The following is a 26923-nucleotide window of genomic DNA, read 5'->3' as shown; positions in this document are numbered from 1 at the left end:
CCATGTACAACAGTAGTAATGCTGGCAATTTTATTAAGGTATATTGTTGTAATTGGTCCACTTTATTACCTGTTATTAATCTATTACTGTACTTCATTTATAAATTAAATTATACCACAGACATGTATGTATAGGGAAAAAAATTACATAGCATTCAATGTTATACGTGGTCTCAGGCATCCATGGCAGGCTTGGAACATAACCTTATAGGCTAAGGTAGGATAAAACTATTTATATAGTTTCAAGCTGGAGGTTGGCTTGTAGGGGGCTGCCCCCCAAAGTGCTTAAAGTTGGAGACCTTGCATGTTAAAGGAAATCTAGATTTATGTTAAGGGCAACAAGGCTGGGATGGGTTGTAAATCAGGAAAATAAAAGCTCCTATAGCCAATGTGGGGCATGGCTAGGAGATCTAAGAAAAATATTAGTATGGACCAACGCAATGACTGAGGGTGGAGATGGAATGAAAAGGATGTGGGGAGCTGTTCTTGCCGATCCTAAGAGATAAAAAGCTAGAAAAGTATTCAAAGGAGGCATCACGGTGACCTTCCCAATGGAGTCTGAAGTATGGCCACGTCTTATTTGAAGCAATCTTTCTGAATTTCTTTTCTTATTACAATAAATAAATAATTGGTTGATTCTAGGGTAATGTCAGGGTATTCTTTTATGCTTCTGAAATCTATGGTAGGGTCATGACATTTAACTTTTATCTAGGCATAAGAATATAAGTTCAAAATTCTGTTCCTGACAGTTGAACTAGTTAAACACAGGTCTTGGGTGTCTTCTTGTCCTGTAAAACTTTTCAGGTGAAAAAGGTTGAGGTTCAATTCAATAAACATCCATTGCACACTTAATTAGGCTGGAGGTACTGAATAATATTCAGAAACAAAATTATAAAACTCATAGTATAATCCTTCTGCATTTCCTATTATATTTACATACATTTTCTGAACTGTTTAGCCTAGGAAAATAGTCACCCTGAACATTAAGTCCATAAATCTAATTAATGCTCCTCAGTGCTGGCCAAACCTCCTGTGAGAGTTTTCAATCTTATTAACTAGGATGACCACTACTTATGTATCTTTAGATTTTTCTGTAAGTTGCTCTTCTACCTAATGAATCTACGGCACCTTTCAATTCATTAACGAACCCGTGGGCCCCTTGCCTGTCACTTCTGACTTCCCCATCAGTCTCAGTTTCTTGTATCACATTCTTAGGAAGATACTCTTGGATCCCTTGCAGAGAGTCCCTCCTTCTGGCACAGGTTGTGAAGTAGCCTGGACATTTCTAGACAACATTTATCATAGTCCTAGCAAAATGATTTTAACATAATAGTGATCTACAGACAATTGGTGAATGAATGATAAATAAATAAGTGAATAAAAGCCAACGGTCAACCCTAAATTTTCCTGTAACACTTTCCAATGTTGTTAAGGGCAAGGATTTAACGTAGACACTGGTAATCAGAAAGAGGTCTTACCAAGTCTTACTGAGGAGAAAATTTGCTATTACTGGACAGGGCAACACTCAGTAGGTATAAATAGAGAAATGTAAGAACGGGACATATATCTAAGGACAACACAAAAGGATCATGAAGATATAAGGAAAAATAAACACCTCTTCTTAGTCTCTGTATTATCCAACAGGTGGAAGAACTGAATATTAATTTAATGAAGTAGCTCAAAATCCAATGCAGTAAGCATTGCAAGCATAACATATAACATAGCTGGGGATGAAACTGTGAAGGCATATTTTGGTATACTTTAGTGTGCTCATAAGAAATGATTACTGGGTCTAGGGCTGTAGCTCAATGGCAAAGTGCTTGCCTTGCATATGTGAGGCACTGGGTTCAATCCTCAGCACCACACAAAAACAAAAATTGTCCACAACTACAAAAAAAAATTTAAAAAAGAAATGATCACATTGTGCATATTTATAAGAGGTGGTTGACCAAATGCTTTGCTAATGATAAAAAGCAGAGTTCATTACATAGCTTGCCCCCTCCCCTAAAATAAAATCAGGATCCAGAAAGGCCATGAGAAGTGGAAAGCAGGGTGTGCCCATGGGTCACTCCAGCTCTGCAAGTCTAGGACTCTAAGCCTATCACACTAGCTGTCACTATCTCTTCCCTATGATCTTATCAGACTCTACAAACTTGGAATCTTCACTCATATATACATGTATATATGAGTAAAGATTCTGACTCTTTAAAAAAGTGAAAGTGAAGCAACTATAGTCAAGTCCTTTAGTCTTTGTCAAAATTATCAAGATAATTTTCTCCCAAAAGCTCTCAGTCTTATTGAAACACTCCTAGAAATACCTCCCTTCAACTTCTTGAAAGCAACAGTCATGATTAAGATCCAGCAGTTCCCAAGAGCCAATAGTATTAGGTTATAAGATTCATAACTGAGACAATATACTGTCCAGGTGCTCAAGGTTTATAATTGAAGCTATTTCTAATTTCTTTCATTGTTAACATTTAGAAAAGGTCCAGATACATGGGGGGAGAACCAGCCTATAACCTCCTGAACTGCCAATGGAAAATGTGACCAACTTATTTCTCCTTCCCTCCACCCTGAGGAATGGCTTCTGGGCAGTTGGGTCAGACTGAGGGGAATGGAGAACCTGACTCTACCCTCCCTTTAGGAAGGCGGCCATGGGTAATTTATAACTTCGACTATAAATGTTACTTATTCATGTAATCTGTAGATCCAACCTTGGACATACATCTTTTTAGTGATGAACATGGGTTCCATTGGGGACAGCAGGAACTTTAAGCAGTATGATTAAAACTTGGGTCTTCCCTGGCTCCAGGCAAGAAATAGCCCAAGTCATCAGCTAAGCAGACTGCTGGCCTTCCTTTCCAAGCTCAGAGAAGCATTTCATACTCTGGCTTTCAGTAAACAAAGACTTATCCTCATTCAGCAGGCATTGCAGACACCCCCAATTATATAATAATCTCACAAGTGGCCAGCACAGGCTCTGGGTGAAGGGGTGAGAGTGACATAGTGCCAGGAAGGCAGAGAGAAGCACAAGAGAAAGATCCAGATGGTTCTTCTGAAGAAGGACTAATAAAGTCACACATTTGTAGGGCTTATAAAAACAGATTTAACATCATATAATTAGATATTTCTAATAAATGATCAGATTCCCTGCTAAGCTCATTTTTCATTTCTAGTGTTTTAGTATTTCCTTTAATGAGACTTTAAACAGTGTTATTGTCATTAATTGCTTTGATTAGTCACTATAGACTCTTTCCTTCTTCTACAAAGGATTAAGTATTTTTGATTTCTCTAAATCCTATTTCTAATGAAAATTGAAACATGGCAAGTACAAGACCCCCTCCCTTCATGCCCTGAAGGTTAGAAATGTCTTAATTGAGCCCAAGGAAGAGAACCTTTTCCTTAGGCCTATCCTCCTGCCACTCTCCCATTTGCTTTCCCAGTGCCCCAGGCCCTCTCAAGCTCTTCTGAGCAACTGCAGTCCTTCATCACTTGTTCATTACCAAATCCCCACCCTTGAGGCCAATCCTCAGTATGAAGTGCAAGGCCATCCAGACTAGCTCAGTCTCTCTTGCCTCTCCTTCCATCCTCTCCTTCCATCCTCTCCTCTCTGATTATACAACATTTCTCGTTCCCAGGTCAGGGTCACCTGCGCAGTCCTCAGCTGCCCTCTTGGAACATCTGTCTCTCTCCTTTTTAATTCCCTGTCACATAACTAACCTCCCTGACCACAAATCACACACACTCCATATCACATGCATTCCCTGAACAACATCCATCTGTGAGATTCAGCTTTTTGGCTGAATTACCTCCTCTACAAGCCTAAGCTGACCTTCCTCTGTATTGACCACCCCTGCTCTCTCACTGGTCCTGGCCCTCATCCCTATTAGAGGAGACCAGATCACACCTTGATCTGTCTCCCACCTAAACTGCTAGCCCCTAGAGAAGAGAGCCAATAATTGCTGACTGTGGGTCCCCAGTGAGTAAAAAATACACATGATACTGACACAACTTTAAGAGATTAAGTAAACCATATCCTGGGTTTGGAAAGAGGAAAAAGCCATAACTCAGAGATAGTAAATTTGTGATGGTCACATAACTACTTAGTGACAAAGCTTGAATTTAAAACTAAATTCCCTGTTATGAGGTTTATCTGAAAAGTTAGGTTCAAGAACATATGTAATGTATAAAGCTGAGTAATTATTTTAATATTAGAAATTTTCTTCCTAGAATATGCTGAAGGAGGAGACAGATTCTGCCTGTTGACAAGGCTGGGGGTGACACCTCACATTATCATGTGTTTTAGACTGTGAAGATCTTTATTATTATTGATAGATTTAGTAGCTTCTAATTAATTTAGAGAAAAAAATATTGCTTAGACCTGGAAATCATATGCCAATTCACAGTAGGCTGATTAAAAGTGAAGCCACTCTCAAATTTGTATCACAGAATCTTTATTTATTTTTTTAATTAGAGCTTAATAGTTATACATAGTAGTTGGGTTGAGTCTTTAGATATTAAAGTATACTTTGAGGTCTGACTAAAGATTTCCATTTTTCAAAATAATATTGTCATTACAAAAGGAAAATATTATAGAGGTATGAACTTCAATGTGAGTAAATAACCAAAAAAAACCATATTTTTAAATCACTATTTAATTGGCTCCTTTAAGTCAGTTCAAACTCTTGAACCAAAACCATTTTTATTAGAAGAGACAAAATCTATAATTTCAGTAGTAAATTCAAACTCAGTTATAAAGATTGAATGGTCATAAAATGTGACTGAGTCACAAATATTTTTCTCTTAAGAAAGTAGAAGAGGAACCATATTTATCCCTCATATTTTTTATTGGTTCAATTTAGCTGTATATAATGAAAGGATTTGTTATTACATATTCTTACATGCACAGAATATCACAATAAATTTGGCAATCCCCATTATATTCCCTTTCCCTTTCCTCCCTGGCTCCTTTCCTCTACTCTCCTATCTCCCATCAATTTTCATGAAACACCCCCCTCCCCACCTTTCTTTTCCTTTGCCCTTTCTGGCTTCTATAGCTGAGAGAAAACACTTGACCTTCTAATTTTGGCATATTTGCTTAACTGTTCTCAAGTTCCATTAATTTTCCTGCAAATAACATAATTTCATTTCTCTTTATGGCCGAATAGAGCTCCATGGTTTATCTATACCATATTTTCTTTACTCATTCATCTGCTGATGGACACCTAAGCTGAGGAACCAGATTCATGAAGGGTGAGTAAAGCATTAGATTTCCTTGAGTCAGTCAAGCGAAATGAACCACTGGCTCTTCTTAGGTACATCACACTTGTGAATTTTACTGTGCTGCCCACTGGTCTTTTAGAGTGGATATAAACAGAAGATCAGTTTTCTTTGTTTTATGGCTAAGTTTATTTCAGCTGGGCTCATAAAAAGTATAATTAGGGGAATTTGGGCTTTATCTCTGCAATAGGGTGACTACTCAGAATGCATGAGGCCCTGGGCTCCAACCCCAGCACCACCTAATGAATGAATGAATGAATGTATGAATGAATGAATCAATCAATCAATAGTTAGAGAACTATAACTCGGTAATGATTCAGAGATCACTAGTGGCACACCTAATACAGAGCTGGGAAAAGTTTACTCCTTGTTTGTAAAATCAATTTCTGGAAAAAAAATCACAAGTGCAGAAATAAACTGTAGCCACATGTAATCTGATTTCAAAATACATAAAGAAATCAGAATTTACAGGAAATCTACTTATTGTTTTGCTGTTAGAAGCAATTGTCAAATCCATAATTCATTTTCATGTAAAATTAGATTTTTCATGATCTCAGATCTGAATAATTGAGACATACACAGGAAAAGCTAAAGAACCAGGGTTGCTCTTATGAAAAGAAACAGCACAAACAATAGTGACACAGTGGGAGGAGGGTCATTTTAGTATGTATAAAGTGTGAAGTGTTTTAAAATATATTTGCTCATTTAATCATCAAAATAGCCCATGTTCTTGGTATGCTCAAAGACTCTTTGCATGAAGAAAAGAACAGAATGTTCAAGAAGGTGGTTTTAATTAAATCAAAGTTTCTTTTCTTGGAAGTACAATCAGTGAGACAAGAAAAATAAAAATATTTTACAACTGCTTTAAAATATTTTTATTTAAATATTTCATTCATACTTCATACTTTTAACTCTAAGTTAAAAGTCATAATCAACTATATGCCAACAACTATAATTTCTAATATAGGAAGTTTTTAAAAACAGAATGTATGATTATATCCTGTCTTTCATTAATAATAACAATGGTACTCCTGTTTTTGTCTCCAATCTGAGGTGACTCAGATACACAGACACTCTTGTGCTGAATTCCCTTAAGAGAAATGGCTGTCTGATAAGCAGCTGGGAACATGCAGAAGGCTGATGCCTACAGGAGAAACTCTCATTTCTTATGTAGCCCCAGAATCAAATAAAAAATTTCTAGAAAGTATAACACATTTTCTGAAAATAAATACAATTGCTTTACTGTCTACTTTTCCTCAAAGAATGAAAACCTGTTCTTCATATTGTTCTAAGAACTTGGCATGGATTTTTTGAAAAACAACATGCTGGTAAAAAAAAAAAAATACCATGCTTAATCCAGTTTTAATTTCTGTCTAAATGGTTATAAAAGAATATCTGGTAAGAAGCTGGAGTAAATGAGGAAATATTAAAGTTAACAATGGAGTTTTAATATCTGTACATGTTTTTTGTAAAGCAGCATAAGAAAAAGATACTGATAGAAGAGTAAATAAAATAAGTACAGCTCTTTTTCTGGCTGGAACCATGAAAGAGAAGAGAAGGTTCCTGCTGTGCCAGAAACTCTTAAGAAAAAGTGAAGGAATCATGCAGAGTTGAAGGTAAAGTGCCTGAGGAAGAAGTTTGCCCAAAAGATGCATAAAAAGGCAAGGAGGAAGCTTATCTATGAAAGAATCAAGCATTACCACTAGGAATATAGGCAGATGTACTGAATAGGGATTCGAATGATTAGGATGGCAAAAAAAAGCTGGCAATTTCTATGTACTACAGAATCCAAGTTGGCATTTGTCATTGGGATCAGAGGTACCAATGGTGTGAGCCCAAAGGTTTGTAAGGTATTACAACTTCTTTGCCTTGGCCAGATCTTAATGGCACCTTCATTAAACTCAAGGAGGCCTCAATTAACATGCTGAGGAATTTGGAACCACATATGGAATGGGGGTACCCAAACCTGAAATCAGTGAATGAACTAATCTACAAGCGTGGATATGGCAAAATCAATAAGAAACAAATTGCCTTGATAGATAACACTTTGATTATTCCATGTGTTGATAAATATGGCATCATCTACATAGATGATCTGATTCATGAGATCTACACTGTTGGAAAACACTTCAAAGAAGCAAATAACTTCCTGTGGCCCTTCAAATTATCTTCTCCAAGAGTTGGAATGAAGACAAAGATCACACATTTTTATAGGAGGTTGAGATGGTGGCAACAGGGAAGTCCAGATCAACAGGCTTATTAGAAGGATGAACTAAGGAATCTAGCATGGTATTTTTGTAATCTGGTCAGTTAATAAAACAGTACCTGCTCTCAATATGAAAAAAAAAGAAAATAGTACACATTTTTATTGCCAACTATGGTAATACAATCAAAGAAATATAATTTCATAAAATTTGGACATATTATATAAAATAAATTCCTGATTTTTATACAAAACTAAAGTCATTTTGTATTGAACATTTTTAATTAGAAGGATTTTATCTGGAGAAAACATTTATGCTTTCCCCAACGAAATATTTGCTATTTCACCTGAAATCTTACCTAGGACACATCCTTATAAAAAAAAGAAAGCCAAAATATTTTTCTCATTCCTAATACCCTCAGCTTTTCCCTATTCATAATATAATGAAGTTCTTATTAGCTTTAATAATTCTCAGCAACAGAAATGATTCACAAATTGCTCTTTGAATATATTAAGGAAGCATTCAATTATAATAACAATAATACTAGGGAAGTTACCAGTGACAATAATTTAAGCACGGTATTAAAATAGTTGAAGCTGTCAATTTGAAAGACAAAGGGGTCATACCCACTAAAATAACACCAACATATTACAAATCAGTTTTAAAGCTATGGCTGTTGGTGTGGTTCCTGCTCACCTCCCCATCCCCAAGGACAGATCACTGTAGAAGACATTCCTCCCCTACATAGTTTCTCCTGAAAAAATGAAACAGAGCAAGTACATACTTAAAATTTTAATCCTTTAAAATTTCACTGAAATGAATGCCAGAAGATTTAATTAGCATATTCAAGCACGGAATGTTAACTAAGAAGACATGTAGCTCCAAAATATTTATGAACATATTAAAGCAACAATGCCTAAAGAATGAAAACACCAGTCATTTGAAAACTTTATCATATGAGGTACAAAAACATGAATGAGTCTCAGGCTGGAGAGTATCAGAAGGTAGAAAACATCATTAATGGATGCTCCTCACAGTGGATTATGCATTGTGTGCATGTGCTTGTATATGTGTTTTCATGAGAGCAAAACAGCAGATTTTTGTTGGGAGAAGAAAAGCACAACAATTTATGTAAAATGTATCCTTTATTAAGAATTTCTTTCTTATTGCCAAATTATAAGAGTTTTCTCTGTTGGACTGTGTCTACACATAATGAACAGTGGAATGCAGAAGAGAGAAATAAGGTGATTCTAAATGAGTAAAAGAAAAATAAGCTTTTCCCTGTCTCATTAAAGAAAAAAAAATTAAATCCACAAACAGATTTAAAATTCTCTCCTTGGTGCATAGTTTACTGGCTGGAATGATAGAATTTGTGTTCTTCCTGGCCATCTCAGGATTTAAATAATTTTATGTGACAGAGGTGATGTGTTAATCAATAAAAAGACAACAATCATTTACACTGAGAGTTGAGTGCAATTTTAAGAATCTGCCATAACCAAGCTGAGCATTTGCAGTGGAATCGATGAACAACCACCTTACCTAGTGAAATGGGTAAATGAAGTACGACTGAATTTTCAACACCAATGAATATGGATCAAAGAAAAATCAAATCAATTGAAAGAATGGGTTTTGGAAATCGCACAATGATGCTATTCTTGAACACATAATACCGTGCACTTTCCAGGAAAGCAAACAGATGTTCGCTTCCATTTCCCCTCTTTCTTCTAGTATTTATTTATCTTATCATTTGGAAAATGCTTTCTTGTATTGCAGTTTGATTACATGTGCATTTTGCACATTTCCAGATGTGTTCAAATGTTTTCATCCACATTATGGCTTTATATTTTAGGTCCATATGATTCTCTAATCAGAGTTCTTATGTCTCTAAACATTAAATGAAATTGAGGATTTTAATATACCCCATTCAAGTAGAGGGGATTGTGGATTTTTTTTTCCAAACTAGTCTTTCTAGATATCCTGATCTGCCATCTTTTCAATAGATAATCAGGCCTATTATGTTGCACTATATAATGAATTCCTTGATGAGAACACTCACTTATCTGTGAACAAAACAAAACAAAATAAAAAAAACACCTTAACAGGTTAAGTTGAGATAATTTCATCTCTCAAATTTGAGCCAAGTTAATTTACCTACCAAATATAGGCATCCTTCCATAAAGGCAATCCCTGTAGTGTGTTTTCCTATAAAACTTACTGAATAGTGTCCCACAAGAATTGATCTTGATCCCAGTATTACAAATCTGGATGATAAAGACAAATAACACATTTATTATCTCAAGATGCTAATGCTGTGGAAGAAGGTAATATGAATGCATAAAGCAAAGTGACCTTGAGAAATTCCAAGAGTCAGTAAGAAGATAATGCTTAATTGAGGCAGAACACCGATGAGCTTGGAAACGAAGGTGTCGGACTAACTATAGAAAATAGTGTGACACTATAAACCCAAATTGTGGCAGAATTTAGAGAGGTGGGCCTGGTGAAATGATTACGTATCTGCAGTGAAAGTCATGCAATCTGAACTCTGACAAGCACTTGAATCTTTTTTTTTTTTTAATAGGCATAAAAACAGAAAGCCTGAGGACATCTACAGCTAACTAGTAAGGTCCCAAAGACTCCAAAAGCAACCAGAAATGTACAAAAGTAAACAACAAAATAATGTCTTAGCAATGTTTATAAGACAAAAATTGAATACCAGTTTGGAAGGCACCCGATGCTTTCAAAAGATAGAGGAGGGGTGGGAAGAGGGTAACACAGACTGCCGGAAGAGAAATTACTTCAAAACTTAGAGTTGGAAAGATCTATGCAAAGACATTGATAGAAATCTGAGTGAAAGAGTTTGAAGGTAAGTGCAGCAAGAATAGAAAATGTTTAGGAGGGTTCTGTATAAGAATAAAATATAGCAGGAAATAAGCACCTGTTCTTGAGAGATGGTTAGGATTTCTGTGTCTTTCAGTTTGGAGGCGTTGAATCTGAGAGACCTCTAACCTTTCATTTGTTGTGATTCCAACTCCTGTACTAATGACCTGTTATTTCTAATGCTGGGCAACCATTAGGTTGGTCAGAGAAAAAATGAAATCCCCAAGGCTATGTTCAGAATATAAATGTTCATTTAATGAAAATTCAGCATGTTAAGTGAACAAAGGGTAAGAATTTTTTTCAAATAAAACTTTGCATAATTCTATCCTAACATGACTTCACTATCAACTAATACTACTGTTTTTATTTTGACTTTATGTATAAACTTGAGATTATTTTATCAAATACAAAGATGTCCAACTGTTTGCACTATGACACTGCAGTAAAAATTTCATCTAATACACCCAGGTTTTAAAAAGCTCATGAAATCTGGGTTCACAAAAGAATCCAGAAAGAAACCATACACAGCCTGACTTGTGAATGTAAAAGTTTCCTTGGAGTATGCTCTTGAGAATAATAGATAACTTTGAATGGAGTCTATTCTGATAAGACAACTGTAAAATATCTAAACCCCTTTGAAGCAAGTAGAAATTTCATTTATATAGATTAATGAGCTTATGACAGGTCCACACTTGAGAGTTATCATAGCATTTCTTTGCTCCTTCCTAGGAAGAATAAATTTATTTTATTCATTCACTGTAAAAGTTATACTTTGTAATTTCTTGGCTATATAAATCATAATGCAATGAAAAATTGGGCCTAGATGTTGGTAATAAACTTAAATCTGTTCAAATAAGGACTTTAGAATGTTCTTTCCAATTATCTGTTTCCTTTAAAAAAATTATACATTGAATATTCAATTGAGAAAGAAGCCAACTGACTGAAAATTAAATGATATAAAACCCAAATGAAAACATAAACATTTTACTTAAAAATAGAGTTCTGGACAAAGATGTCACTCGCCCTTGGGTAAACATATTTCAGTAAGCAGTTACCTTCTGGAAGTAAAGCTACCTCCAAAAAAGACTGGGACTTTGTTCCTTATCTTCAAAAGAACAACACACTTGTTTCAGAATAAATCCCTTCAAACAATACTTGACCACCTTACAGTGAAGACGTTTCATTTTCCTCACTTGTTTCTTTTAATTAGAGCAAATAAAAATATAGGTTTACATGCTGACTAAGGACAGCAAAGTTCTACAGAAGATATTGGGGAAATGAATCAACAGGATTTTAGTTTTCTTCTCTCTAGAGCCAGCCTACCCTCCTTCTGCTCCGTACCTGACAGGTGCACCTCTGCTCTGTGCAGGTTTCAGCATGACTGTCACTGTATTGTCAGTTTGGTTCAAAGGTGTCTCAAGTTCATAGGCTGGCATAGATGGTGCTGGGGAAAAGGGCATAAGAGGGAAGACTCATTATTTCTGGTTGGTTGCCTCAGTGAACTTCTTACTTTCTTTTACAACAACAACAACAGCAAAAAAATAAATAAATAAATAAGAAGCACAGGGCATCTCATTTAAATTGCAGCTATCAACTGACTATTAACAAGCTCATATTGACTGACCCCTCTGATCCTGAGTGGAAGTTGGGAGAGGATCTGAGGGGGTTGTGAGTGTTGGTGATGGTGACGTTTTGCTTCTTCATTTGGTTTCTGACTAAATGGGTATAGTATGCTTTTGAATACTCATCAAACTGTATACTTAGAATTTACATGCTATTTTGTAAAAAATGTTGTCTTCCATAAACCATTTACTTAAAAGGCATAGTTAAGTTTTGAAATAAGCACTAGGATCATAAAACTGAACTTCACAGGTCTTTCATTTAAGTAAAAGTTTCCCATGTACCAAGGACCCATGGGGAGGGGACTTAACCCATTATGTCCCACTGTCTTATATGTGACACATGAATAAAAACTCAAATCAAGCAAGATGTTCTGTTATATGGGTGTCTTATATATATGAAGATGGGACATAATGGGTTAAAGTAGATAAGGGGAAGACATGGAAACTGAAGAAAGAAAGGTTTGGGTTTGACTTTTTGCTATGTTTTGTTTTAACCAAAGCTTATGCACATTAATCACCTCTGAAGCTTCAGTTTATTATGTATCTTTGAAAGTAGGGGAAATGACCCTCTGTTCAAAGAGACAACAAGAGAGCACACCAGGCAAACATAATTCTACAAATGTTAGCTCTCTTCCCAATGTTAATCCTATTTCCAGGGCCATTTTCTGGCATTCTTTTTACTCTAGGTTGCTAAGTCTCACTACAATAAGATAGCAACAACACTTTTTGGTAATTATGCCCCCATCCTGGACAAGACAAATCATTGCATGGAGCTGTGACATGGAAGGACACAGCTTTCTACTACCCACAGGTAGATATGTCTGATAAGGTAGTGGGAGGCTGTTTCTTACAAATGCAGTTTTAAAATTCATCTTTAATATAAAAAAGCTTTTACATAACAGACACAAGTTATTTCTCAGTTTCATCTATCACATTTTCTTAACATTCAAATTTGACACCAATTCCATTAAAAATTAACTCCAATCCACATCACAGAATTACATTTTGTATATAAGTGGTTTTCTGAGGTCCATGAAAATAGAAAATAGGGCCCATAAACCAGCATTTTAATTTAATAAAAAACAAATAGTATTCTTAATGAGCCCACATATCAAGGTTTTTCTTTTCCTTGTGTGTGTGTGTGTGTGTGTGTGTGTGTGTGTGTGTGTGTGTATTTTTTGCTTTTGGACTTATGAACTTTTTGAACTTGGTATATCAACAGTGGTAAAACTCATAATTTTTAGTTAATAAATATAGGGAAAGTAAATTTTTTTTCTAAAAGGATATCCTCTTTAAGATAATAATCTTTGAAAAATGGTTTACACTAGGAAAAATATTTAAAATTACTTGGAATTTTTCATATGGGCATATAAATGCCAATAAATTGATGGACTAGATAATATTATCTTAATTCATATGTAAGGGTAAATTCACTTAATCTAGGTCAGAAAGGAAGTCTATACAAACATCATAACTAAAACCCAAATTTCCTGATTCCAACCAAGTCCAATGGTCTACTTGATCATTTGCATAACCTGTGTTATTTTTGAACCACTAAGGTGGACGTCTTTTCCAACGCTGTATTGGTCCTATATTCTAATAGAAATCAAATGTGCATTAAATTTCAACTCAAGTTTGCTTATGTAATAAAAAAAGTTTCCCTTAAGTTATAACTGCTTCAAAACAAAATTCTAAACCTTGGCCTCAGAACCCAACATAACACTTTACAGTACTCTAATTGTGGTATTCACTTCCTTCTATTCCAAATACAAACTTTCACTGAGTTAGAAATAAATGTAGAAATTAGACTAAATATTGTTGATCTAACCCTGGCTGATTTAAAGAGTGATTTCCCTCCCCCATCTCTATCTCATCTACCCCGTCAAAAGACAGTTAAAGTCAAAACTCAAATACTTCCCCATACATACCCAAAGGAGTTAACAAAATGAAAGAAAATGTCCATGGAATTTAGTTTTATTGTGGTTACATATCCCATACCAGATGGCAATTTCATTTCCTCTAGACATTTTCTGCACAGTTGAACATGCTCAGAAATATTTCTCAAATTATGACTTTGGTTGGATGGGGTAGCTGAGTCTCCAAAAAACCTGGAGGCCCTAAGAGCCTCATGCCATCTTAGTTGTTGCCTCTTTAGGATGTAAACCTATTAAAGGTGAAGGTCCTGAGGGAGGCTGATCCCTTTGGAAGCAGATTCCAAATGACACTGCTTTCCCACTCAACTCTCAGGAAAGAGATTTCACCAGCAAGGCTTCTCTGGTTGGTGACTTGCGATGGGCAAGGGATGGATGAGATAGAAACTTGTGCCTCATATTCAAGTCCTCTCAGGCACACTACTAAAATAGCAGCCACTTCTTACCTCATGAGGACTTTAAGCTCCCCAATGATAAATACTGATAGCATTTCATTTAATTCCATGTGCCTGGGTTTCACACAAATAAAATGTATTAGTCTGTGTGAGCTCTGCATACTTGACAATTGGAATAGAGAAGTATAATAATGTTACTTCTGACAACAGGCATAACTCATGAATGCAAAATACCTGATATTTTGGTGGTAAACTGGTTTGTTGCTGGAGGCCCAAAACCCTTAGCTGTGCTTGCTCGAATGGTGAAGGAGTACGTGGTCCCCGGGTATAGTCCGAAAAACAGAAAATGGGTTTCATTTCCCAGTTTTGAAACTCTTCCACTTTGATTGGATAAATCTATTTCTGGGTCAAAGGAACTGACTGCTTTGTAAGTGATCTGCAAAAGAAGAAGAATGTGATAAAATATCTGGAGCAGATGGACCCAGATTGCAACTTTATCCAATAAGCCCTTCTGATGTATGCACTGTCAGACCCTTTATGATAAGCTCTCCTCTTCACTAGACTCTTCAAATCCTGAATGCAGTGAAGGGATGCAGGAACTCAGCCAAAACTGTTATGAGTTATTACCTTTATAGACAGAGGAACTCAGAGCCAGTAGATTAGAATGTAAAGGATGGATTCATGTTTAAGCTGATACCTTGAAGTTATTTGCTTTCAAAATGTCATTTTTGTAGAGCTTCATAACAGCTGGTTTAGAACCAAATAACAAAAGAGACAACTAGCTCAAACAGACAAGGCTCTGACAAGCATAAGGCCTCATCTCTAATCTAGTGGCCATGATTTGATTTAGCACTGAATAGGATTATTGTCTACTGGGAACAAGGACACATTTAAGTGTTTTCATCAATGTAGGAACAGAGATCTACTCCAAAAATAAATCCTAAATGCATGCCAGGAGTTGCTGATGCTGCAAATGGAGTGCTCATTATGGGCTATACTCATTTATTTGTTTTTTCAAAGAAATATTGTCCAAAATAACTTTCGGCCACTATAGAAATGTTCTAATATGCCCTGTTCAATGTGGTGGCCATGCCACATTGGCTACTGAGCACTTGAAATGTGGCTATTGTGTCTGAGGAAATGAAAAATCCATTTTATTTAATTTAACAAACTCAAATTTCAGTTTTAAATTGCCACAACTGAATGCTAGCTGCCATACTGGAGAGTGCAATTTTTTCATGTTTGCTACATAACAGATATCATGCTGGATGAGTCTGGAATGTTGGAAAATAAATATAACATAGGTACCTTTAAATTTTGCCCTTTCAAGTTATTTTTTAAAAAGAATTTCAGCATGAGTAGTTCATCAACTATTCAAGAACAAGTACTTTAGTGGTGATTACTAACTTCTACTGGTTGTAATGACATAATTTTCAAATGTGGCATATTCAAAAGTTTTAAATTGCAAAACTGAGCACTTTTCTCATGTGCTTAGGTAAACTTACTTATAATTTATGTGCATGAACACTAACACTGTTATTATACGAAGTGATAATTGACATTCTTTCTTCTTATATTTATACCATGTCATTATAATTAAGAAGACCTCTCAGAAAGAATATTTAGATTGAATCAAGTGAGCTTTGGCAAGGAAATGTTTACTGTATATATTAATCACTGCAAAGTATAAATCTCTCAGAGTCAGGCAGAAGATGTGTTGTTAATCCTCTAAAAAATATCCCTCAGGAGTTTAAGGAAGTCAGGAAGAAACAAGACTCTATCTACCACATAGCTGCTAATGAAGGAACCTCAGTACCATATCCTGTGTGTGTGTGTGTGTGTGTGTGTGTGTGTGTGTGTGTGTGTGTACGTGCTTGCTTGCTTGCTTGAGTAGTACTTTGTTCTCGAATTCCCAGAGAAGGGGGCAGCTCAGGGAGGCAGATCTCAACAATGATAGAATAATTGCTGCCCAAAGTCAATTTATGCATTCATTCACACATTCAGAATGTGTTTATCGTGTGGCCTACATGCCAAGCACTGTGTTCTGAGTCCTGGTGAACTGTATGGTGACTCATACACTGTACCTTCCCTGGAGGGAGTAAACATCTGGTGAAGGGAAGGCTAAGGTAATCCATTAGCTAGTATGCAGGAAGAGTAAAACAAGGACTAGCACTATCCTTCAGGGCTATGTAAGTCTTCTCCTTCATTTAATCACCTTGACTAGAAACTTGAATGGGACACTATGCACACAGAACAAAGTCCAAACTCCTTTGCTTGGTATTTCAAACTTGCTTTCATGTGCTTCTCCAAACTCATTTCTAAATCCATGATACTGCCGCATTATGTTACCCTCTGATTTTTAAGGAGATGAGCCTCCAACACACTTAGGGGGCTTTTCTGATACTGCTTTTGCTCATATACTTTTACCTGCCTGAGGGAGGGAACAGTCACCTCCGTAAGATTTACCTATTCAGTTTCACTGATTCCACTCACACACTGATTGCGTAGAGGGACTCTGCAAGCATAGTGGCCTGTGTGTAGGCCAGACCTACTTTAAGAAGCTAAGTATCTGGATAATGTGTGGGGGAGCTGGGGAGACCTACAATAAGTAAATTAATAATTCTATAATACAAAGAATAGGAGCAGCAAACAGGGTGGTAAGATAAAAGACTTTGTTGGAAGAAAAGGGTCCATACACAGCCATTTAGACTGGCTGGTGAAACTGGTGTCAGTGACACCGAGATCTGAACTTTATGCAGGATCAGTTAGTTTGTGAATTTGGAGAATAATAGCATGGATGAAGTCCATACAGCAGGATTGTGCTTGCCTCAGGTAATGATCAGACAGAAAGCCTGTGTGGTCTTTGGGGGCTAAAGGAGTACACAGGGGCTATCCCATGCCTAGTTTTGTTCCCCAAGATTAAAAGTTTGGATACATACAATGGGCAACCTTTGAAATATATACATATATATTTGTAACAGGGATTGAACCACTTAGCCACTGAGCCACGTCCCCAGATCTTTTTTTATTTTGAGACAGGGTCTCACTAAGTTGTTGAGGCTGGCCTCAAACTTGTAATCCTCCTACACCAGCCTACCAAGCTTCTGGGATTACAGGCATTGTGCCACCGTGCCTAGAATCCTTTGAATGCATTTAAATTGGCAATAAAATAATCTGCCTTTCTTTTATCACCTTGGATATATATTATTCATATACACATATATGTGTATGTACACACACACACACACACGCACACACACATATATTTAATATAACCTTGGATGAAAGTTTTATTTTATTGAAGGTGACAATAAAAGTAGAGGGAGACCACTAGGAACTATGATTGGGAGTAGCTTTTAAGAATACAGGAGAGAGGATATTGTGGCTTCTACTATGGTGGGGTGGAGAAAGCAAGAAATTAGTAGTGTTGGCATATTTCAGAGACAAAATAGAATTCAATGAAGGACTGGATATGCACAAAAGAGGGAAGAATCAAGAGTAGGTAACTATGTTTCAGGCCTAAGCAGAAAGGTGAACCCATTTTTTGAAATGAGATGGAATGAACAAGAAGGAATTTACAGATGCATGTGGACATGTCAAGTTTGAAATGCCTTTGACAGTCAAGTGGACATATGTGCATGACATGAAGATACAATTTGAGAGAGGACTAGGTGGGATGGAAATAGAGACCTAGAGGTGCTCAGGATTGCAATAATGCTGGGATGGTTTAGAAATGGGTGCAATCACAGGGAGTTCAGAGGAAAAAAAAGGAGACCCAGAACCATGCCCATGCAGGCAAAGAGACAGAGAAGCCAGAAGAAAGTGAAATGACAGAGAGGAGAGAGGAAAGAGAAGGAAGACAGAAGAGAGGGGGGCAGGCGAGCATGAGCATGAGTGCATTCTTGTTAAAAAAAATTTAAAAGAGGGCTGGAGATGTGGCTCAAGCAGTAGCGCACTAGCTTGGCATGCGTGCGGATTCTCTCTCTCTCTCTCTCTCTCTCTCTCTCTCTCTCTCTCTCTCTCTCTCTCTCTCTCCTCTCTTTAAAAAAAAGAGACAAAGTGTTTCAAGAAGGAAATACTTTTAAAGCTGTTTCTGGGAATCAGGCAAGACTGGGACAACAAAGAGCGCGTCCACATCTCTTACCAGAGTCCCAATATTCCTTATCTGTAAAGCCATCCTAAGTGTAGCCTACCAATCATCCATCAAACACCCACCCACTACTGAAGTTGTGTTCCTAAACTTCATTTGGCAATGAGTCATGGAGTGCTGTAAAAATATTTTGTTTCCAGCCTTAAATCAGGAGCTAACTGTCAAGGGATCAGAACGTTTCATGTAAATTTATCTCCTTTCTGAGGAGTGACATGTTTTATCCCCGTTTCTGATTCCACTGTGATCAGTAAATATTTGGCACTCAGTATATATTTTCCTAAAAAGACTCCTGGGATGTGCAGGTGTGTGTGTGCACATTTGCTCCTAAAAACACACTAGTACAAGCAGGTCCTCACTGTACCAGCAAAGACTATAAGCAAATGCTTTACTAAGGGGATCACTGCTGCTTGGGGAATGGGGGTTTGTACCCACCAGTTGGCACAGAATAGCAGGATGTGCTACACTGGTGGATCTTCATTTTTAGTCATGGCCCTTACATGTAGATCCTCTTTCCCTGTCCTTGCAATATGTAGAATAATTCATGCCCTCCTGAAATTACAAATCTTCTTCCTCACCCCTAACAAACAAGTGTGTTGTACATATTTGTACACATAAAATTTCAGAAAGCCCATGGATCCCCCTCTCCAAAACCCCTTTACAGAGTCTGGGAGTCCAAATTCCAAGAATGAAAAACAGATCTTTAGGAAAAGAACAACCAATTCTACTTCCTGCCATAGAGATAAGTCAGTGAACAGCTAAGGCCTGGGCAGCAATTTTCAAGGCACCAAGATATACCCCCACTGTCAAACCCATATGCGTCACATTCTGCTAGAATTTGTTTCTTCACTTTTTCATTCAATAACTGTTTATTAAGTGCCTATTAAGTACCAGGCACTGGAAACAGCAGCGGAAGTCTCACATAAGGAAGGTGTAGGAAAGTTTTTACACCTGCACCAAGCTCCTGTCTAAGGATGGAGAAAATTTTAATGAAGCCTCTTTAAAGAATCCTGATGGTCCCATGTTGCATCCAATGTTATGGGACATACCAAGATGAAAGTCCTGATACATACACAACATGGTGGAGGGAGGGGAGATTTAAATTTAGGTGAGGTGGAATGATCTGTTGTTTATTTTTGGATGATTTCTCATTTGCAGGTAAATGCCTGATATTTTACCAAATTATTTTCTCCTTCTCTCCTTAAAGTCTCAAATTTTAACCAAAGAGTTTCATAGAGAACGGAATGTAAGGATGTTTTAGGGAATTAAAATCATCCAGAGCGTGAGATGATAGTAATTGCAGCCAGTATAAAATATAGACTTTTCATTAAGGCCTGAGCAATTTTTCTGTGAACACAAAGAAATGAATAATTAAATCTGATTTCAGTGAAGGAAAGTACTTATAACACTTCGAAGGAAAGTATAGTATTTGAAGGACATACTGAAAGATCAGCAGATGTACCATTGGAGGAGAGTGGAGGGGTGGCATAGGATGACAGAACATATCAAAAGAAGAGTGGTGTGAGAATTCAGAAGGTTCTAGGAGAAAGGAAATTTTTATACACATGACTCACTAAATTTCAGGAAAAAACAATTGAAGATGAAGTAATAAATATAAAGTGGAATTAGATCATGGGAGGCATTGAATATTGAAAGAAATTTTTTTTAAATGGCCCCTAAATTATCATTACTTTTACATTATTACCTATTCCAGTCCATGATGATTAAATTAGCCCTGTTCCCTTACCTCCAGGATCAATCAGTCCCAATCAACTGACAATTTCAGACTAATCCACCCTCCTTTACCATGTGCCTGAGCAAAACTGCACTTTAGATGCTATTCATTTGTGAAAAGAGCACCTAACTTTAAAACTTATTTAATTCTTTCTCTAGTAAGTTGCTTATAGGAAAGTTACTTCTAGTAGAGAAAGGACAATATCTTTTCTATTTTTGTCTCTTCCTGTATCTTACACATTTGAAATATTAAAAACACACACCCACAACATGTTGACCAGTAGTGCAGAATTTACTAATTAGGCAATCAAGAGATATACATAATAAGGTCATGAGGCATAATGCAAATACCTGGACATATATCCTTGTACATTTGGAAGTATTAATGACTTATAAACTTCTAAAAATAGGCTTGATACATAATGTTCAAATTTTCATAGATACTCTCAACTTGCCTACAAAAGAGATTGCAAAATACATGCATGTACACATTTATCATGTCACTAAGACTTGATATTATACAAAATTAAATTTTCTGTATACTTGTTTTACTTCACTGTTTAATAATTAGTAAGGTTGGATAGGCATATTACCATATACATGCATGCCTGCTAGATTTTTTTTTAGTTGCCCTCTCTTGTTCTTTGTTATTTTCTAATTTTTTCTTTCACTAATAAATCAGTATTGACTCTCTACATTTTACAGCTGCTGGACTGTTGACACAAAGTGTTGAATATAATTTCTCTAAGTCTTCTTTTTGTATTTAGACTTTTCTTCCTTATACATTCATCATTTAGTAGTTTAAAATCTTATGTAACCAATCTGTTGATTTTTTTAAAAATGGCTTCTAGGGCTCTATGTCAAGCTTTGAAAGACATGTTACAAAAATGTCCTCCATATTTTTCTTATCATGTTCTTATAAGTTAAACTTTTGTGTTTAGTTCATGAATCTATGTAGTATTTATTTTTGCATAATGTTAGATAGGGTTCATATATGGCATATTATTTTGTAATTAAATGCTAGGTTTACTAATATTTATTAATTTATATTCACCTCTATTTATAAATAAAGTTTCACTATAGTTTCTTCCTTTTAAAATTTTTGGAAGACTTGTACCTAGCTATTAAGAGTAGTTACTTGTTAAAAGTAAAACTGAGAAGCAAGAATATTTTGTTTCGAATAATTCTTATTTAAAACATTCTTTCAGATAACAGTATTACATTTATAACTTGACAAAATGAGAGACTTTGATTTTATTGGGGAAGGATGTAAACACTAGATCCAGTTTTTAGGAAGATAAATTTTATAAAACTCAATAGCTGAAGTAGGAAGTCAAGTATGAGAAGAGCTAGAGCCAGGATGATCACTAGGACAGAAACACGGCTAGTTTGGTGAAAAACAAGAATAGAAGTTAAAATATAAAAGAGAGGTCAAAGAATAAAACTGGAAAAACATTGTACATGGCCATAACTTTTGGAGAAAACAATGCTGTTAGCATTTTTCTATCATCAATCCTTTGGTATGTCCTTCATAAGATGCACAAAAAGAATCCAGGTATAATCTAAATATAACATATTCATTTATATCTATAACAACCAATCTGTTTTAACTTCTCACTTTAAATCATCCAAGTGCATTGCCTGCTTTAAAGAGACACTTGTGCTAATTATAACAAAATATTTTTCAATCATAATGATTTATTTTTCCTTCCCCTCTTATATTAAAATGGGATTCCATGATAGAATCCACTGCTACTACTCCCTACATCTTTTAAGGCAACTGTTTGGATTTCTTGACATGATGTCTGTCCCTGAAGACTAAGATCCTCCAGAGATGGGACCAGTTTGGATCCATACCAATCTCCAGCTCCAGCAGGATGCTATGTATTTTGCAGCTTCTAGCATAGGCTGAGGGAATTACAGTATACAGGTGCCTCTCTATTACAGAAGGAGCCCACCTAAGGCCCACCACAAAGAGTCTGGAAGTTTCCTTCTTTCCTACTTCTAGAAATGGGGTGGAGGGGAGACAGAAAGATTTGGTGTCCAGAAAACTTACATTTAATCTCTTAAGCCTGATTTATACAATTGACATTTCCCCCTTTGGTTCCCTTAAAAATGAGCCAAGCTGCTCTACTTAAAAATATCTGATTTAAAAAACCTTGATTTATGACACATTCATGCATCCCCATTGTACCAGCATTTAGATCAGTGTTCAACTGGGAGATCCTGGCTGCTGAGTCAGAGAGATTAATGGTCTTTTCCTTTGAATTATTATTATTCCTGCTGTTTTCATGGTAAAGTTACTTATCACACAAAGACAAATGTCCAGTGGGATTTGAAAGAAAGAATCTTGCTATTACTTTCTGACAGTATAGATAGCAACATGTGGCTTTTAGAACAGGTGAACTTACTGCTTGGATCTTAAAATGCATTTCAAATAAGGTGCCTTTGCCAGTTTAAAAAAAAATACAAACCTGCACTTCTTAGGTGAGAATCCTCAGAACTGAGGCCTAAAAATGGTCATAGGGTCACAGATATGGACTAGAGAAATCTTTTCTCTAAGAAAAAAATTCAAAGTTGTTTGATGTGATTATAAAACTTAGCTCCATAAAAGCTGAGCCATGAATTTTTCATAACACTGAATTCTTTTAAAATAAAGCAGCCAATGAACAAACATCAACATTAACAGCATAAAATCACTTCTTTTCTTTTATCTTTCTTCATTTTGTTTTCAATTATTTATTTATTTTGCATTTCAACACCAATTTTCAAAAAACATAAGGAAACATAAATTTGAGGCTAGTAGGGTCAGAGAAGAGGTTTACTGGTGATGACTGTCTGACAGCTCATCTGCACAGGCTTTTGTCAGAAGTTCTGAAAGGTATTCAGGCAGAGGTTCCATAGGAGAATCTGCCGTGATTTTTAGAAACCTCACAACATATAATTTTGTTGAATTTGCATTCAAATAAATGCTAGCTTTAAAAAACTGTACCTGCTTGTTTCTATGACAATAGGCACAGTGAAATGATGCTCGAAAGATGTGATGAGGAATGTCACCCCATTATTGCTGTGATTTTTTCCCTTGAATTCATTAAATTCTTCTCTGCTATCTATCACTCAACCATTTGATATGCCTCAGTAGACAAAACTGTGTCAGTGAAATCTAACAAATGTTTTACTAATATTAAGAAACCAAATGACATTATTCTATGGTTACTCCTGATACAATTCTTTATTGACTTTGCTAATTGGACAATCAGTGTTCTTCTATAATTGAGTAGAAAAATATTTCACAGCTAAGCAAGAACAGAATTTAGTGTTTGCCTTATAATCAGTGTATGTTTCAAAATACTTTGGTTTATAATACAAATGACTTTCTAATAATAAGTTGTCTTTCTATAGTAACATACAATCCCAAAATATCCAACTTATTTTCAATATGCATTTTTAAACTGCCATAATTAAAAAACTTATTAAACTTTTTTGGCTTTTATATAATAATTATAATAACTATAGAAAGCACTGAATTTCTCCAAAGGCATTGTGCAATTACATGTATATTTTAAATAGTAGGTTATAAGAAATAATACTGAAAAATTATATTACCAACAAATATATATATATACCTCATATAAAGTGATAACACCATAAGTTTGAGTTGGTTCTCTCCATTGAAGAAATATCTTCTCTTCAAAGGTACTTCCTTGGATGGATTCAGTAGGAACAGCACCAGGGACTAAAGGAGAGTGGGGAGAAATTAATATGTGGCAATAAATTAGCCCCCACCCTCACCCAGAGTAGGGTTTAACCCTTTATTGAGACATTAATTTTAATGGTCTATATATACAGTCATATTTATTCTCAACATCTAAAATCTAAAGCCATTTTAATCTACACTGCCTTTACAAAAAAATTATCATTTTTTCATTAAAGTTTGACTTACTGGGGTTGTGGCTCAGTGGTAGAACACTCACCTAGCACGTGCAAGGTGCTGAGTTCAATCCTCAGCAACACATAAAAATAAATTAAAAAACTAAAGGTATTGTGTTCAACTAGGACTAAAATATATAAATATAAAATATATAAATCTCATTATCTTTTAAGTAAACATTTTGTTTTTCATTCTTCCAATACAAATGAAGATATGGAACAATGAAAGTCAGTATATACTGCTTGTGGGAGTCAGTATATAACTTGGTATAGTCAGTTTGGAAAATAAGTAATGGTTAGTAAAATTAAAGATGCAAAGACCAGACCATAATGACCCAAAAATCCAACTTCTGGGTATATTCTCTGGTAAAATTCTTGTACATATTTATCAGGAGATATTTGCAAAAGACACTAACATAGCAGTGCCTTTTAATAAGTATAATAATAAAAAAAATAATAATAACAAAAATAAACTGAAAACAAACCAAATGGCTTAATAAACTGTGTTTAGTTATATGATAAAAAGCTAAAAAGATTGAAAGTAAATGACTTATCTACATCATCACAGATATCTCTTAATATTGAGTGAGAAAAACCACGTTAAAAGGGATATATATGAACTACTGAAATATATAAATACACACAAAATGGAAGCTGATTAAATAACAATAGAGGTTTTAAAAATTATTTAATTTCTACTATGTGAGAAAATTTGATCCTATTTTTTAAAAATCTAAAATATAAAACATTTTTGCAAGGAAATATAATTGACATAAGGAAGATGAAATATTTCTTGGCAATTCTCTTTAAAATAAGATTTAGTATTATTATTTTAAAGTATTATTTCTCATCATCCTTTTACATTCAGCCTCTGAATATACTTTCTTTCATATGCAATTAGTGTACTGGTATGTTCATCCTGCTAACAGGCTGTCTATACCATTTACAAATATACATATATTTGGGGGTGCATGATTAAATTGTTGGATGATGGAGAAAGTTATTCAAAAGTGGCTAGAGGGAAGTCGAAATTTACAGCAAATCTACATTAATCAAAACAGTATGGTTTTGGAATAAGGGCAGATATACAAATTAAAGGAATATAACTGAGAATTTCAGAAACAAGCCATTATGTTTACAGTCAACTGCTTTTAATAAGAGCACCACAAAATTTGATGAGAAGAAAATGATCTTTTTAACAAATGTGCTGGCACCAATGGATCACTACATACAAAAAATGAGGTTGGATTCTTCTCTCATACTATTCATAAAAAATAAATAAAACTAATTAACAAGCTAAATACAGGAACTAAAAACAAACAAACAAACAAATACTCTCAGGAAAAAACCCATTGGTGTAAATCTACATGATCTTTGCATTAGGCAAGGATTAGATAGGACACCCAGAGCAGAAGCAATGACATAAAATATTAATAAAATATACATCATTAAAATGGAAATTTTTTCATGCTTCAAAGTGCAATACTCAAGTGAAAATACAACAGAGAGTGGGAGTTTTTGCAAATCATATATCTGATAACAGACTTGTATCTGCAGTATTATAAAGACCTTTAAAACCTAATAGTAAGAAAATAACCTAATTAGAAATGGAACTCCCCATTTCTCAATATAAAGTTCTCCAAAGGTATACAGATAGCCAATCATCCTGTGAAAAGTTATGCAACATCTTTATCCAGTAGGAAATGGAATATTAAAACCACAATGAAACATCACCTCGCACCTACTAGGATTGCTGTAATCACAAGAAAGATGAAAACAAGTGTTGGTAAGATTGTGATGATATGAGAATCTTATTAAGGGAAAATAAGGTCAGAAGTATGAGAGTAATATGGGTGGGAGGGCTAGAGAAAGTTTCATGCCAGACTTGAAATGAGAGAACTTTAAAGGGTAGAGAAGAGATAGACTTGAGAAATATTAGATAGAAAAGATATTGGCCAAGAAGAGCTGGGGAGGGCAGAAGCCCAGGAAGTGAGGAGCGTGGCAGACAGGACCTCCTCTGAGGTGACACCTTTGCAGAATGAGCTGCAATGAAGGAAAATTATTACCTTGGGAAGATGGATCAAGAATACAGAGGAGCTCAGGACTTAAGGCTTTGGAATGAGAGATGAAGAACCATGGAAGTTTAGTGCTCTATCTGATGTGTGAGGGGTAAAGATTTGCTCCTAAGATATAGGCTCTCTATTCACTTCACAGATTGTTTCTTTTGCTGAGAAGAAACTTTTTAGTTTGAATCCATCCCATTTATTAATTCTTGATTTTAATTCTTGTGCCAAAGAAGTCTTATTAAGGAAGTTTGGGGCCTAATCCCACATGATGGAGATTAGGACCTATTTTTTCTTCTATTAGACGCAGGGTCTCTGGTTTTATTCCTAGGTCCTTGATCCATTGAGTTTTGTGCATGGTGACAGATAGAGGTTTAATTTCATTTTGTTGCATATGGATTTCCAGTTTTCCTAGCACCATTTGTTGAAAAAGCTATCTTTTATCCAGTCATGTTTTGAGCACCTTTGTCTAATATAAGATAATTGTAATTTTGTGGGTTAGTCTCTGTGTCCTCTATTCTGTATCATTGGTCTACCAGTCTGACGATTAGTGATGGGAGGAAGCTGAAACTACAATAAGGGTGAGAGATGAGAATGGAAATTTTAACATAAGATTATTAGGGTCTGAATATAAGTGTTGGAAGCTAAGAGAAGTGAACAATGTGACACTGTGGAAGAGACAAAAAAAAGTTTGGACCATAGTAACTCAGAAATTCAGAGAAGAAGGGCCAATAATGGCTG

The 26923-nt window shown here is 35.5% G+C and overlaps 1 protein-coding gene and 1 pseudogene across 9 annotated transcripts in view; one reads left to right on the top strand and one right to left on the bottom strand.

Moving 5' to 3' along the window:
• Ptprm (protein tyrosine phosphatase receptor type M) overlaps nt 1-26923 on the bottom strand; it is an 807906-nt gene that overhangs the window by 295267 nt on the left and 485716 nt on the right. For all 9 annotated transcript variants that reach the window (XM_021734384.2, XM_078030368.1, XM_078030369.1 and 6 more), the window contains exons 9-11: nt 23816-23925; nt 14543-14744; nt 11702-11804 (exon numbers count right to left, since the gene is read on the bottom strand). In XM_021734384.2, the coding sequence (XP_021590059.1) occupies nt 11702-11804; nt 14543-14744; nt 23816-23925 (415 nt within the window). The remainder of the gene's footprint in view (nt 1-11701; nt 11805-14542; nt 14745-23815; nt 23926-26923) is intronic.
• LOC106145251 (large ribosomal subunit protein uL30 pseudogene) lies at nt 6914-7614 on the top strand (annotated as a pseudogene).

Source organism: Ictidomys tridecemlineatus, chromosome 13 (genome assembly GCF_052094955.1).
Source record: "Ictidomys tridecemlineatus isolate mIctTri1 chromosome 13, mIctTri1.hap1, whole genome shotgun sequence".
Taxonomy (NCBI): domain Eukaryota; kingdom Metazoa; phylum Chordata; class Mammalia; order Rodentia; family Sciuridae; genus Ictidomys; species Ictidomys tridecemlineatus.
This window is presented reverse-complemented; position numbering and strand designations above follow the sequence as displayed.